Here is a 16,943-nt window from a genome sequence, read left to right as displayed (position 1 = left end):
ACGTGTGGTTCTTGTGCCGTAGCATTAGTTTTCTTTATTGAATTGTACATTCACTACCTGTTTTGTCTGATGCAATGACAGTGCAATCGATAGTGTAGGTATATTTGTAATTGTTTCTTGAATGAACTACACTGAAGTGCAGCTCTGTGAGTTCTTGGTCTGCCCGAATTCCAGTTGCATCAGGTCCCCGGTATCTAGAAATAAGTTACGGATTTCTACACTCAAGCAAGTCAAACGAGTTGCTCGGAGTTACATGTTATTTTACTCGAGTTGTGTAAATTAACTCTTGTCAAGTCCCGTTATCATTTTCCTTCCAAACAAAGTTGCTGTGTACTGCCGTGGTGCCATTTTACCTGTTTTCATTGCTTTCTTTCGGAACAGAAGGGCTTGGGAAATCAGCTGATAAGCTGTGATCCATCTATCTTTTAAAGAAAAATTGATTTTGTGTTCCGTTATCCCAGACGGAATTTACTGCAAAATCACAATATATTATGCAGGCCTAAACCGCTGAGGGTTATCCTTGTAGTCGCTTGGAACCAAGACTTCCGCTTAGCGTGTTCTGAACAATCAATGTCATTTATGCACCCTTGTACGTACGCATGACAGATCGCACTTGTTATTTGAACCCGTTTGATTGACAGTTCCTTCCGCTCTCGGAAATTTCGATATATATTCCGCTTGAAAGTGAGGCTAAGGAAATTTGTGAGTGAGTGTTATACAGAATTGCTCGCGTCCACATCCCCAGATACGTTATACCTTCTTGTCATTTGGAGCATCAACCTGACCATTGACAGAGACAGATTCGCTGCATTACGCTAACCAAGTTTTCAAGAATGTTGAGGAATCTGAGAAGTCCAGCTGCAGGCGACGACGTCGAACTGGTCGACGATGGGGATTCAGTGGGCATAAAATACCGACTTCGACGTCATTGTAGCAAATGTCGCCTGTTTGTTCTTGCTCTTGTACTTCTCTCCCTGGCTGGTGTTATATTTGCCGTTGTTTTTATTGTTACTAAGAAGTCCAGCTCTGAAGGTATGTGACTTTGGAAATTTAATGATCTGTGGAAACACCGGTGCATGAAACATCAAAAGAAAATTCAATGCTATGTGCACTTGCCGGGATATCTATTAGGGCCCACACCACCTTCTTAAGCTAGCGGTTTACTATATCTGGTCCTTAATGCAAATGGTAAAGCCAAATCATTCGTAAATTGAAGAGCGAGAGAGACAGGGAAGCCTCGAGGTATGCTGTTCAAACATCCAGGCTTCCTTGACATTTTAATTGACCATTGTTTGATTCAAAAAATGGAATCCAGTCATTTCACTCTAAACGCTGTCGGTGGCACAACCAAGACTGAAGATTCATTGGGTTTTTGCTAGACTTTTCTGTGACAAAAAGTTAAAGCGATGATACTAAACTCTCTTAATACTGCACTTAATTGTGCCACGAATTACGCGAGGAATAAATATCAAGGAGGAAAAACCTAGAAGGTGACGATAGGAGTTGTGTTATATAGGAGCGGAGTCAGCGGACTGTGCAAGTCTTTCTTCCTTTATTACATCAGACAACTAAGGTTTAAGTAGTAGGAAAGAGGAGAGAGCCAGCAAATTACATTAAATTTGACTATAAACCAGGGAACTTCGTCTAAATTTAACTCTAACAGACGTAAAACAGATATCAGAAAGAAAAGAGGCATAATATTGTGAAGAAAGAGTGACTAAATAGACTAAAATAGAGTAAATCTCTCTTAATCTAAATATCTCATAATTGCTAAAGTTTTTTTATCTACTTTTTTGCTCCTAGTATCAATTCTATATTTTTTATTTTACCAATATTTTGTGCAAACAACCATAATTTGCTAAAATATTACTTAATGTTCCGCTTCCATCAACAACTACATAATCAACATTATTTTTATCGGTAAAAATAGAACTGTAGCCAGCATAAGACATATTAAAAAAAAAAACGTTCTCTGGTTAAAAATATATTAAAAACATAAGCTTTCGGCTATCAGTCTATAGCCTTTAACGAATGAAAAATGTGGCGCGCAAGCGAAAATATATACGAATAGGGTGCGAAAAATTGAGAATAAAAACAAGCGTGAAAAAAGCTAGAAGATAAAAATGTAAATGAGGGCTGATTACAATAAAATATTATTGTAAGTATTGCCTAGGCAACGGTTTTGAGTTGTTTTCCGCGTCGACGGTTTTTGCTGTGTGCCAAGATTCTAGTGTTTTTCGAACGCGGTAATTGCCTTTGTCAATGACACAAGCATTGTCGAAATCAATGGAGTGATTGTTTTGCCACGCATGGTTGGCAACATTAGAGCCATTTGAATAGTTCTTCAAGTTTCCTTGATGTTCCTTTTTTCGCGTTTGGAAGCATCTTCCGGTTTCTCCTATGTAATTCCAAGGGCAGTCTTTACATGGAATTTTGTAAACAACATTACATTGAAAATCTGAGGGTTGTCTGAACTTTGGTGACGGGAATTCTTGTTGAAGGGTTTTAAGTGGTTTGTTGACAACTCGGATATCATTTTTGCGGAGTAATCTTGTGAGGGGCTCGGTTAGGCCGTCAAATGAGACCATAACTTCATCATCAGAGATTTAACAACTTAGCCACTTCTTTGGCGAACTGTGAGGAATTGAGAACAGAATATCCATTGTGACGTTGTGTCGCTTTTCACAGCTATTCCAGTCAACAAAGCCTGTGAATACATTCGGAGCAAATTAAACAATAACAACACATTACGATCCAGAACAATTCTCAGCACAGATGACATCATTTCTCTACTGGATTTCACTCTTTCAAACAATTATTTTGTCTATAATAACTGCATATACAAACAGATCCACGGCTGTGCAATGGGCAGTCCAGTTAGCCCCATTGTTGCTAACCTCTGTATGGGAGTGATCGAGGATTTAGCTATCAGTACCTCACCAGTCCCACCAAAGGGTTTGGAAACGATATGTTGACGACAGCTTTGTGATTATCAAGAAGGACGCCGTTTCTTCCTTCCACGATACTCTTAACGCCTGTGATCCCAAAATTTCTTTCACAATCGAACTTGAAAACAACGGCCAAATTGCCTTCTTAGACACCTTGGTTTCCAGAAGAAATGGAGTTGCCTTAATTGATATATTTCGGAAGCCAACCCATACTGACCGTTATTTGGATTTCTCTTCCCATCATGCAAAAGAACACAAAATCAGCACGGCCTCGACCCTCTTGTTCCGGGCATCCAGCCTCCCTAGCAGCTTTGAAGGAAAAACACGTGAAACCAATCATGTTAGGGCCGCGTTAGAAGCTAATGGTTACCCACCGGCTGTTATTTCTAACATTCTCAATAAGAAGCCACCCCCATCTACAGTTTCTCCACCACAAGAACTGGTTTCTATGTTCTTCAAATGGGCTGATCCATCTAATATGTACCAGGGTTTTGCATGTCTCCCTTACATCAGCGGCCTAACCGAGCCCCTCACAAGATTACTCCGCAAAAATGATATCCGAGTTGTCAACAAACCACTTAAAACCCTTCAACAAGAATTCCCGTCACCAAAGTTCAGACAACCCTCAGATTTTCAATGTAATGTTGTTTACAAAATTCCATGTAAAGACTGCCCTTGGAATTACATAGGAGAAACCGGAAGACGCTTCCAAACGCGAAAAAAGGAACATCAAGGAAACTTGAAGAACTATTCAAATGGCTCTAATGTTGCCAACCATGCGTGGCAAAACAATCACTCCATTGATTTCGACAATGTTTGTGTCATTGACAAAGGCAATTACCGCGTTCGAAAAACGCTAGAATCTTGGCACACAGCAAAAACCGTCGACGCGGAAAACAACTCAAAACCGTTGCCTAGGCAATACTCGATTTTATTGTAATCAGGCCTCATTTACATTTTTATCTTCTAGCTTTTTTCACGCTTGTTTTTATTCTCAATTTTTCGCACCCCATTCGTATATATTTTCGCTTGCGCGCCACATTTTTCATTCGTTAAAGGCTATAGACTGATAGCCGAAAGCTTATGTTTTTAATATATTTTTAACCAGAGAACGTTTTTTTATTCCAATTATTTTTATCATAAAACTTTTTTCTTAGTCGATTTCTAATATCATTTACCTTATTCTGTTCACCATTAACTATAAAAGTAATTCTTGGTCCTTTTGCTCTCATTATACTATATTTTATATTTTCATTTTTATCTATGAAATTTAAAAGCATCAGAAACTAGTCTAAACCACTCTAAACCAGTTAACACTGGTTAAAACCAGTGCTAGCATTCATAAAAATAATTGATTGAAATTATATTTAAAAGAAAATACATATTAATAGTATACAATGGAACGCTTAACAGTGAAAGAATTAAAGGCACTTGCAAAAGAGCGAGGTATACCCAGATATTCAATGATGAGAAAAGCTGAACTTATCGAGGCTTTATCGCTAGTAACTACAACAACAAGAAGATTCCCACCAACTTTATTAGATCAACGAGTACCAGAGATTTAATATTCCCATTTTAAAACCCACACCATATGTTAATAAAGTGAGTTCACTACAGAGTTTAGCTAAGAGGGCAACAGAATCAGTTAATAGAGAGATAAATAAGTTTGCAGATTGGATTTCATCTTATATTCCAGAAAAGATTAAAAGACCGATAAACAGTAAGATTGAAAGTTTAAAAGCAGAAGTTAATAAAATTTTCAATAGAATAGATAAATTTACACCAAAGGAAAGTGAAACTGCCTTAAAAGGATACTTAAAGACTTATAGAGTTGAGGGGCAAAAAGGTTATAGTCCAAAGAATTTTCTTATTAGCAGTAAACAGAAAGTCATAGACTTAATAAATAATAAAAAGAAACCTATGAAAATGAAGTTTACGTTCACCTGTAGTTACATAATGGAAAATCCTGCAACTGGGGAAGTTAAACAAAGTTATGGATACTTTCAATCAGAAGTTGAAATAATTACTACATCAACTGATTTATCTGAAATTTTTGATATTATATTTGAAAAATTACTTGAAAAAGCCGAAAAATATCAAAAAGAAGGATCGGGATGGGTGTTTGATTATGTAGAAAGTTTAGATATAAGTATTGTACCATTTGATCCACTCAAAGGAAGTAGTTATATTCCTACCCCAAGTTTTATAGAAAATAAGAAAGCTGTAATTAATGTTAAGAATCAGCATGACCATGAATGTTTAAAATGGGCATCAACTGCAGCTATTTTCCCAGTGGAAAAAAACCCTCAACGACTCAATAAAACGATGTGAAAAGATGCAGAAAAGTTAGATTGGACTGGTATAAACTTTCCAGCTGATAATAGAGATATAGATAGATTTGAGAAGCAGAATGGTTGTGGTGTTTGTGTTATTAGATATAGTGAAAGAGAAGGTTTTAGTATACATAGAGTACCTAAAATAGATGTAGATAAGTCTAAGATTATCGATCCCTTACTAATAGCAGACGAAGATGATAATACGCATTATTGTTGGATTAAAGATATTAGTAAGTTATTATCTCATCAGGTAACTAATCACAATGGTAAGAGATACTTTTCTCGAAGATGTCTAAATTCATTTAAAACAGAAAAATCTCTAGGCCTTCACTTAGAACTATGTAAAAATCATGAGGCGGTTAAAGTAGAGATGCCGACTAAAGAAAATAACATTATTCAATTCCAGAACTTCAACCGTAAGATGCAAGCACCTTTTACGATTTATGGTGATTGGGAATGTTTTACAGAGAAATTAACCACCTGTGAGCCTAGTGAAGAGGAGAGTTACACTCATTAATATCAACTACATACTCCATCTGGTTATGGTCTCTATACTAAATGTTTCGATGATGAAGTCTATAAACTAAAAATGAAGATTCATACACCCACTTCACCAAATGATAATGTAGTTGATAATTTCAGACAATACATAGAAGAACAAGCTAGAGATATTTATGAGAAATGTCTGAAACATAAAGTCAAGATGAAGGAAATGACGTTAGAGGAAAAAAAGGCTCACAAGGAAGCCACACATTGTCATATATGTGAAGGAGAAATAAAAGAGGAGAGGATAGTCTGCAATGGTCGAGCTACTCACTTAAGATATGGAAAGAGAGATAGTGATGTAAGTAAAAGTAAAAGAGAATGGAATGAATACTTCAAAAAAAAAAATTGCTCAGTTTGTGGAGAAATTATAGATGAGAAAGTAAAAGATCACTGTCATTTATCAGGAAAGTATAGAGGAGCTGCTCATAGAACGTGTAATTTATTATATAGAGTTCCTAAATTCATACCAGTCATCATGCATAACTCAGCTAAATATGATACTCATCTTAACTGTATTGCTCAGAATGAAGAAGACTATATCTCCTTCAGTAAATATGTTAAGGTTGATACTTACACAGATAAAAATGGTAAAGAGCGAGATGTCTTTATTGAACTAAGATTTATTGATAGTTTTAAATTCATGGCAAGCAATCTTGATACATTAGCCTCATATTTACCAGAAAGATCTTTAAAAAACTTATGTAGCCACTATGCTAATTATGGTAGTGAAAAGTTAGAATTACTACGAAGAAAAGGAGTCTTCCCCTATGACTGGTTTGACCAATATAGTCGACTAGATGAGACTAAACTTCCAACAAAAGGAGAATTTTTTTCTGCATTAAAAGAAGCTGAAATTTCAGATGAAGATTATGAGCATGCTCAAAAAGTTTGGAAAGAGTTTAACTGTTTAACCTTTAGAGACTATCACGACTTATATCTAGGGACTGATGTCTTACTTTTAGCTGATGTTTTTGAAAAGTTTCGAAATGATTGCCAGAAAAATTATGGCTTAGATCCTGCTTGGTATTATACTTTACCTGGTTATGCTTGGGATGTACTCTTAAAAATGACTAGAGTAAAGTTGGAATTACTAACAGACCCTAACATGTTATTAATGTTTGAAAACGGAATTAGAGGTGGTATCTCAATGGCTAGTACAAGATATGGAAAGGCAAACAATCCTTATATGGTTAATTATAAGGAGAGAGAGGAGACGAAATATATAGTTGATTTAGATGCAAATAACTTATATGGAGCGGCAATGAGTGATTCATTACCAGTAGGAGGGTTTAAGTGGATGAATAAGAATGAATTAAAACGTTGGCAGAAATTACCCTGTGTTTTAGAAGTTGATTTAGAATACCCAAAAGAGCTTCATGATTTGCATAATGAATACCCGCTCGCTCCACAAAACCTAGTAGTGAATAAAGTATCCAAACTAATTCCTAACTTATATGATAAGGAGAAATATATCATTCATTACAGTAACTTAAAACAGTATCTATCACTCGGGATGAAATTAAAGAAGGTACACAGGGGTATTACTTTTACTGAAGAGCCATAGATGAAACCGACACCGCGGAAATACGTTTTTTGGGGCGCGATACAATATTTTGCTGGTCAGCGGTATACCTTAACAAAACTACAAAAATGCCCGCAACTTTTACATTGTTATCGCAGCGAGTCTTGTCGACAGTGAAAGAGATACAAAACTTAGGCCCAGTTCAGACGTCGTGCTTCTGCCGTGCCGAACTAAATTCAGGAATTAAGTTCGACAAAAGCACGGCAGAAGCACGGTGTCTGAATCAAACTTTTGAATTAAGTTCGGCAAGCAATTAAGTTCGACAAGCTCTGTCGTGCTACACGACTCTGGCACGGCAGCGATTCAAACGTCGTGCTTCTGTCGCGCCAAACTAAATTCATAAATTATGTCAATGTGTTTTGGCGAGATTTCGTTCCCTCGGGGAGTTAGGAGGAGAATTGTTACGAGGCTTCAGTAAACCCTGGATTTGATTCGACTCTGGCACGACGTCTGAATCAGAGTTGATTTCCTGCCGTGCTACAGTTGAACCAAATTGCAATTTAGTTCGGCACGGCAGAAGCACGACGTCTGAACTGGGCCTTAGAGCGCACACTGTAAACTTAGCTTTTAGACTCCGCTCATTTGTTGGATAGTTCTCAGTTAATATTATATATTGTGCCAAAACCAAACTGAACTTGCACACGGTGTGAAATTGTTGTTGTTTCGTGAAAGTTCATGCTCGCAAGCGGCGAGCCAGTGGCAATTTACGTTACGATGTGCGCTAAGGCTAAAACTAAGCAGCTTTTGTGTTGCTGTAGCGGTGTTCTGAGGACATCAAGTTCTCAAGTTTGTTGAATTGATGGGCTTGAACCGTGTGAGTCGATATGTCAACGGCATTTCGATCAAATTCGTCGGGAAGACAAGCTCGTGTTCCGGCCACTTGTTCGTTTGAGGGCACTCGCGTAAGTAAACACGGTCATCCTGTCTCCACTCGGTATCACCGAATTATGGACAAGTTGGCCGAAATCGAAGCAGTGCTTCGTATAAATCTTGGACACGTTGGTGTAACAAGTGTAGGACTGAATCCCTAAAAGGGTTCAAAATCTGGCCTCAACTGGGGGAAGAATTCACCGAGGTATGTTTTATCATAAAATATCCAAGTTTAATTATACTGTACTTCAGTAAGCTTGAGGCTGGCGAAAATAAAATTTTAAATTTTCATGTTTATTATTGTTTCTTTGTTTCTTGTCATAATTTCGAATTGTTGCAGTTCGGTATTTTGCTTTTAGCGCCTCTAAAGTGTGAAAATTATTTTAAACTAGTTACATAGCTATTAGAGTTTAGAAAAAAAGCTATTTAGCTATTAGAAAAAAAACCACAAGAAGAACATGACATCTGATTATCTTAAGATGGCAGAAGACATGGAATACAAAGCTGTTAAAAGGGTAATTAAAAATACATGCATATGTTATTGCAAGACAATAAAAATACCATAAAATCTGGGTAATAACAACTTCCAATTAAAACTCAATAAATGAATTTCATTTTTAGTTATAAATAGGCTATCCCCCCCTGTATTCACACAGCAATCTTCTGATTGTAAGGCCACCCAGATAATTTCTGACCACATTACCTTAGAGCCTGAGACTCTGTATAACTTTCTAAGATTAATATTTGTTTACATATTACTATTATCTGGATTTCCCAATAGAAAACTTCTCCTATTGTAAACTTTTTTCTATTTTGGCTCAGCAAAAATCCTTTTAGATACTGTCCATGGATGATTTCCACAACATCAATGCTGTAAAAACACCAACTGAGAGGACAGTGACCAATGCTCTCCATATGGCAACTCCTCTCCTGAACATTCAGCCATCTGTTGATGGTGGGGAGAGGCAGGGGACAGGAGCCCTGGAGAATATGGGGCGGGAGCCCGGGAGAATAGGGGGCAGGAATCCAGAGAGAAATGCAAAATGCTAATTTTTGTCATTCATTAAGGCTTCAAATACTTTCAAAAACAAGAAATGAAAATGTTACTTGACTTTCATTTAGTGTCTTTAGAGACTTCTAGGCCGACGGGCAAAGAAAAATTCACCCTTGGGCTCAAAATGAGGCCCAAAATGAAACCCTTTGACAGTGGTTACGTCATAGGTCATTCACTTGAAAGACATGGGTAAGAGTAGCAAGGCTGAAAACGAAGGAAAAGGAAATACCCAAGGGGTGTGCAGCTAAATGACTAAGATGTGTCTTAGGTCTCTTAATTTACAGGGGACAGGAGCAGGACGAACAAGGGTGGGAGTCAAGAGATAGAGGTATGGGAAGTGGGAGAACAGGGTATGGGAAGTGGGAGGTTCTGACTCCACTGTCTCTTCCCCCACTTGATGCAGTACCTTGTCCCTAAGTAAAAGGTAAAGTCTGCATAGAGCCAAGTGGCCCATCAGGCCAGGCTTATACCGGGTTCTGTAGCATGAACCGACTAGGAGTATTTCTACTACCCCCTGCCGGATAGGATGCTAGTCGATCACAGGGTTACCCCCAGCATTATATTCACCAGTACCCATATGTACACCTTTGTGGAGAGAGGCACCGTGAGAGTAAAAGTGTCTTGCCCAAAAACACAACACAATGTCCTTGACAAGGGCTCAAACACGGACCGCTTGATCCATTGCTGAGCGCACTAACCACAAGGCCACCGCACCTCCCACCTTGTCCCTTAGGCCTAACCTTAACCCTAAACCTAAAGAAAGGAGTCTGTAGACTTCAGTCAAGTTTATCTCTTTTATCACTTGTGTATTTGAGACAATTTCTAATTTCCTCGCTTTCTGCCATTCAGTTTACAGTACCAAAGCCTGATTTTAAGTGATTTGTAACTACTGACGGAACTTGTTTTTGCAACTTACAACTTCAGACTTTGCACAAAATTTCTCACTGGAGAAAAGCAATGTTGTAGAACTTAAGTGATGAACTAAATGCAATAAATATTAATTTGTAAGAAATGTATCTGTTCTTTAATACATGCTTTTGTGTCTAGTATCTGAGTTGGATGTAGCGAAGATACATTACCAATGGTTTGTAGATGACAGTAAGCTAATTCAGAGACACAGTGGCATAAACAAACCCACTTGTCAGCCAAATATCACAGGAAAAAAAAAAAATACATATAATTATATAATTTATTGCCATCAGGTGCTATAATGTCTTGTAATAAAGTGGTTACAAGTTAAGTAAGAATCTTACAGAAGGGAGTATGATACAATATTATGACTAAGGGAATCATAATTAATTTCATATTGATTCAAAGCACGTGATATGTACATGTCTGATTCATTAAGCACATACAATGTAAAAATTATTTTGTAGTGATTGAGCAAAGTTCATCTGAATTAAATAAAATGAAAGGAAAAACAACAGTCAATTATTTATATCAGTTGATACACTGCACATGTAAGATTGGGAAATAGAAATCGAAAAGCTTGAAATGACTGAGTAAACAAAATAAACTAGTGGGTTTCATTGAAGAGTTGATTACTGCCTCTCTGAAATGTTGAATGTCTTTTCAGCATCAAAAGATGTGAAACTTGACCACATCCCATAAGTGGAAGCGGTTTCGTGTAAACAAATTCAGGTGTTTGGGCATTTTAAAATATTTAGTTACCTGTGCATACATGTACAAGGAAACGGTCTTGAAAATTTCCATGTACTATCAACATGTAATCGATGTAAACAAAAAAGACTTCAAGCGAGGAAAAATGGTCTATGAACCGAACATATTAAGCGGTCTTGAATGTTTTCAGTATTTCCAGCGTTCGCTGCGGCCAACAAATCACAATATTTTCGATCTCTACTCCCTTCGCAAACGCCACCATTATAGATAAATGTAGGCTTAAACAATCTTTAATGATAGAGAAATATCTTGTGAATGAAATGAACAAATGTTTTATTCTGACAGCAAACGGCAGGTACAAAAAAATTATTTCACCTGTTCCAAAAGGTGCAGAAAGTCAGAAAGGTGATAGAAACGCCAAACAAGCCAGTCTTTAAAGACAAATTCTTATCAAAGTTTCTTTGACGCGTTGCGAAATATAATCTAAATGAACAAGCACCACATGTCGGCGCAAAGTGAGTGTGAATAAAACGGTCCCGACTTACAGGTACCTTAACCACTTCATGCAAATTACACTTGCAATCCAGCTAGTCTTCAAAATCCTTGCAAAAGCTTCATACAGAGCCAATCTTCTGCTTTGCTGGATACCCATCGTTGTTTTCGACAATTCTGAGGCGAGGGCGACTGAAGCAACACGATCCAGGCTCGAGTCAGCAAACTACACATTACTCCACACAAAATGACTCCCCTGTACCCCTATTCATTACCGGAACATTGTTTGAGTATTAAAAACCCATTTAAGGACGTCAAACTCACCAATAACGAGAAGTATCAAGGATATTTTCAACCTTAAAATGAACCAAAATACTGATCTCGGAGAACTGATCGATCGAAGGACAGCACAGCCTGATAGTGATGACCACTGACCTGTTACGGTGACGTCAAAAAACGTATTTCCGCGGTGTCGATGAAACCATATATCGATTTTAATACAAAGCTTAGAGCAGCATCCAAAAATGATTTTGAAAAGAATCTTTTCAAGTTGATGAATAATGCAGTTTTTGGAAAGACTATGGAAAATATTCGAAATAGAAGAGATATTTACTTAGTAACTAAGTAGGAATTGTTGCAACTGACCTATAGCAAAGTATCAAGAGACGATTACCTGGAAAAGCTTATCGAAATGCAAAAGAAGAATATTTTTATACCAAAGATAAATTTGCCCTATGGATTGATCTCCGAAGTCATTTTGATAATAGTATCCATGGTTCTGGATTTTTCTCAAATGATACGCATGATGGTGTAAAGTTACTAATCAAAAGGGCCACTGGTGGAAGTGGTACCTGGTAATAAAAGGTGGAAGGCTAGTAGCACTTGCTAGCGGACTGGTGAAAGTGGCTATGCATGTTGATGTGGATAAAATAAGAGATAGTATAGATGAAAAATCAGCAAAAATTAGTGATTCTGCAGAGATATCTGAACAGCCTGCTAGCACTCACTAAACAGATGCTAGCATCCTTTTAGCATTTTTATAATAGTACTTAAAATAATACTTAAAAATTATTTTAAATAGGATACTATAATGAGTGAAGAAGTAGCAAAAGAAGTAGCGGTAGAGCAAATTACTAAAACACCTACTGCACCTGTAGAGAATGTCCAGAAGAAAAAAGATCCAAAAAAGATAGCGGCAGGTAAACGAATGGCAGAAAAGAATAAAGAGGCAAAAGAGGCATTAACGAGAGAAATGGAGAGAGAAGCTGAAATTGAGAGTAAAAAGGCTGAAATTAAGAAAGAGAGTAGTATAAGTCTGTTTCCAGAATTATCATTTACAACCGTACTTGCTATTGTTGGAACTGGAGTAGGATTAGTAAACCTTTACTATCGATTTTACCTGACGAAAGTAGAAGTACAGCGACCGAAAGTAGGAAAGGAGAGTGAAGTAGCAATGGAGGAGCCTAAATCTAAAATACCGGTAAGAGTAGGAGTGAATTAAAGTACTTAAAAAAAGTTTATACTATAATATTATAATGTCAGACAACAAACTTGTGAAAACCGTCACTGATTCAACAGTCTTAATGGGATTAGCCGCCGGCGTTGGTTATCTTGGAAAAAAGGTTTTAAAAGAAAACTTCCTTAGTGATCCATCTGCTAGTATAATGAATTATGTAAAGTGGACTGCAGTAATTGCAGGCAGCATTGCACTTAAAAGTTACTTAGAAGATAAAAAAAATATTACCTAGTAGTATATAATGGCTAGTATTGCAATTATGATTGGTGGAGCAATTCTTAATGCAACTACTTTTATTGGTGGATCTTATCTTGCTAAATATTTAGGTGGAAAAGGGACAGATGAGGAGCGTATTAGATATGATAGGGCACTTGAAAAATACGAACGAGATCATGAAAAATATAGAGAGAGTCAACAGAAGTTTAGAGAATGGAAAGAAGAAAATATGCGTAAAGGCGAAATTGCAGAACAAAATTTAACAGATACTGATTATGCCTTAAAGTTATATAGTCAAACTCATCCAGACTCAATACCCAATAAACCTAAATTTTTAGATTATTATCAGCCAAGTAATAGTCAGAAAATGGGTGAAATGGTATATGTAGGTGGTGGAATGTTAGCTATTGGTTATCTTGCAAGCAGATTTATTTAAGTTAAAAATTATTATCTAACTTTAATTAAATGGATGATTTTGATGAGAACAATCCTTTAATGGGAAATGATGATGATCGAAATGATGATGATGATGATAGAAGTTTTTCAAATCCAATGTATTCTCCTTCAGGAAGATATCCACATGATAGTGGAGAAATAGAAATGACTAGCACTTTACACAGACGTGGAGAGAAATCTACTACCACAGAGACTTCTTTCATGAGTCTTAATCCGAAAACACTACAACAACAAGATAAAGCTTGGGAAACGGTGAAAGCAAAATTTTCAAGAGCGAGTGCAATTGATTTAAAAGCAGATTACAGCAAGACAGGTAGACTAGAAGTCTCAAAATTCGGTAAAAAAAAGTATCCTTTATTCACTAGGAATAGAACAACTGGAGAAGAACAAATAAACCCACAATTGACTAAAGAAATAAAAGATGCTCTTGGTCCACCTGCTGAAGTAATTATTGAAGAGAATGAACGAGAAAAAATACGTCGTTTAGAGAAGAAAAAAGAATTGACAAGAGAAAGGGTTTCAACAAGTGATCCAAATAGAATAGAGGTTATTGATCGTGATATTATGGAACAAGATGAAGTGATCTCAAATATTGATGAAAAAAATGAAAGAATAAAAGAAGGTCTACCACTCAGAGAAAGAGTAAAGAATATATTTAAAAAGTATGGTTTTACTGCCTTTGCGGTATTATCTGCTGTAAGTGTAGTCTTGAGTGTCATTCTTTCTAATTTAAAAAGTGGCTTATCTAAGTTGGGAAAGGGGGTAGAAGAAGGACTTAAGTCTATTGGAAAAAAGCTAGGTGAAATCTTACCAGGACTAATTGGTGCCATAGCCTCTTTTATATTTAAGACAGCTGGTGAAGTTATCTCTTTTCTTGGTAAAAATGCCTGGTTATTAGTAGTAGTTGTAGTAGTATATGCTGTGGAACAATTTAAAAAGAAAAAAAAAAGTAAGAGTATAATGGAAGATTACAATAGAATCTATCCACAACTACCTGAACAGGGTGAAAATTTCCGACTAAAAAGTGTATCTGATTTCTTATGAGAGATGGAAAGTGAATTAAAAGAGCGAGAAGCTACTTTCAATCGGTATAAAAAGTCTTTTAAATTCTTAAGTAACCTTAGTGCTTCAGCTGGTACCTTATCAGTCGTGTTATCTGGAAGTGGAACTGGTACTGCCTTAACTGGGGTTGGATTACCAGTCGGTGCCTCCTTAGCAGTCTTAGCTGCTATTTGTGGAATTTTAAGTGTCTCTGCTGGAATTAGTGTAAAAAAGGTCTCCAGTAAATTAGATAAACATGAAAAGATTGTCTCTCTCTGTCGTGATAAATTAAGTATAGTAAAGTCTCTAGTCTCTAAAGCTTTAAATGATGGTAATATTTCACATGAAGAATTTCTTGCAGTTCAGGCTGAAGTTCAAAACTATAAAGATTTGAATAAGGAGATTCAAACCAAAAAAAAAGATTCAAAGGAGGGAAGAAGGTCAAAATTTGGAAGAAATCAAACTTCAATTCGAAGAAGAGATAGAAAGATTAAAAGAATTGTATTCAAAATTGAATTAAATTGTTTTGTAGATAATGTAGAGAGTGATATTAGTGATAGACCACCACCATATAATCCATCATATTAAAAACATTTTATTAATATATACTATTAATAAAATGAGTTTATGGAATAAATTCAAAAGGAGGTTTCCAAATGCACTTTAGTAAATTTATGGCTATAAAGTACCCTGACTATACAGAAATAGTCTATAAAGAGTCTGATGGAACTAGAGACATGTATGATAGTAAGGGTAATTTACTCTCTAGCAATTATTATTCAGACGAGAGGAAAAAAGATTTGGGTATTGCTGGTTTTCCGTTAGAATTAACCTTAAACCCAAATCCAAAGTTAGTAATTTCCGCTGTCGAATTCAGTCAGTCTCCACACTCATTAGGTGATAAACAAGCTAACCATGATATTTATATTACACCGAGTGATAAATTCAGCATCAAGTTCCGTAATATCTTTCAAAACAACATCATTCGTCGCACAACAGGAAAAGAATCACACCTTTGGTTAAAAGAGCCAAACATGTCTTATTGGCCACAACAACTTAATTTTGCGGTTTGGTGTGCAACAACTGGTTGTGGAATAAGTATCCGTTCTCTTTTTGATGACGGTATGACTGATTCTGAATTAAAATTACCACCACAAGTACGGAGTTTTCTCTGGTTTCATGTTTATTTCACAGTCCGAAGAATCTTTTTTGAAATGGGTGGAATTCAAGGTCTAGTTCACTTACCCGATGATCCGGTTTTCGATATGATAAAAAACTCTTATGACGTCGTTAGCTACAAGCGGATTTGTAATGAATTCAAAATCAGTCCAAATTCTGACTTTAGATTTAAAAAAGGTAGTAATAATGGTTTAGGCGATGTTTTTATTTGGGTTGCTGGATTAGGACCTACGAAAACCGATTATAAGTATCCAGATTGGAATAAATTCAGTGATGAAGGTGGAAAAGGGATAAAGGGTGACCTGATTCAATATATTGATAATTCTTTGGCAGGGAAGCAATATGAATATTTTGTGACTCCAGTCTCTTATGGGTTAACCAGTGCAGGTCAAGCAAGAATCAATCAATCAATAGAAGCCTTTGTCTATTGCATTCTCGGTTCACAAGTTAATGTTAGAAGTAGCATAATTGGAAGTTCCGGTTCAGCGAAAGAAGTCAGGCGTGAATTCTTAACTCTAATTGAAGATGCAATTGCGCAACCAGATATTAGCAAGTCTGTTCAAAGATTTCAGCTTGTTGTTCAGGAAGCAAAAGTAAAACTTGATCTTGCAATAACCCTGGAACTTGGTTAATGCCTTCAAGAATGGTAATTAATACTGAGAGCACAGTCAATTACAACAATAAACTTAAGAAAGCAGACTCATCTATGAAATTAGGTGTAAATTTAGATGTAAACATTAGTCAGCAGCCGGCTGGAATCAAACATAATTTAGGTAAGAATAAAGTACAATTACCACATACCTTTAAATCCTGAAAAGCCTTCTTCACTGGTCGAATCAAAACCTGTATCCAAACCTACTACATTAGTTAAAGATACCGGAAAGGATAATGATGGATTCAGAAGCAAACATGAAATGAATTTAGCATTAATTATAATAGGTTTCGGTGGATTAGCATAACCGATTAGCATGTTAATAAAGTATTTAAAATTAACACTTGCAAAATGAAAATCTTTCTGAAGTATTAGAAAGATTTTTATTGTTTGAGAAAGTGGTGTTACTGTCACGCGTGGCGTTGTGTGACAGAC

General features: G+C 36.4%; 1 protein-coding gene, 1 long non-coding RNA gene and 3 pseudogenes across 2 annotated transcripts in view; 4 read left to right on the top strand and 1 right to left on the bottom strand.

Annotated features, from left to right (window-relative positions):
* Positions 1-8: 8 nt before the first annotated feature.
* Positions 9-16,751, bottom strand: LOC149111891 (uncharacterized). Its single transcript, XR_016207174.1, has 2 exons — positions 16,658-16,751; positions 9-1,058 (listed from the first exon to the last, which is right to left on the bottom strand). It is a non-coding gene; the product is annotated as an uncharacterized LOC149111891 (long non-coding RNA).
* The window catches only part of LOC110051123 (endothelin-converting enzyme homolog), a 39,952-nt gene continuing 23,721 nt past the window's right edge, over positions 713-16,943 (top strand). The window contains exon 1 of the mRNA XM_089289487.1: positions 713-1,032. Coding sequence (XP_089145613.1) covers positions 834-1,032 — 199 coding nt within the window. The 5' untranslated portion in view covers positions 713-833. The remainder of the gene's footprint in view (positions 1,033-16,943) is intronic.
* Positions 1,305-4,678, top strand: LOC149111894 (uncharacterized; annotated as a pseudogene).
* Positions 13,635-15,265, top strand: LOC149111893 (uncharacterized; annotated as a pseudogene).
* Positions 15,712-16,646, top strand: LOC149111892 (uncharacterized; annotated as a pseudogene).

This window comes from Orbicella faveolata, unplaced genomic scaffold (assembly GCF_042242905.1).
Source record: "Orbicella faveolata isolate gen_17 unplaced genomic scaffold, um_ofav_v1 contig_2, whole genome shotgun sequence".
NCBI lineage: Eukaryota > Metazoa > Cnidaria > Anthozoa > Scleractinia > Merulinidae > Orbicella > Orbicella faveolata.
This window is presented reverse-complemented; position numbering and strand designations above follow the sequence as displayed.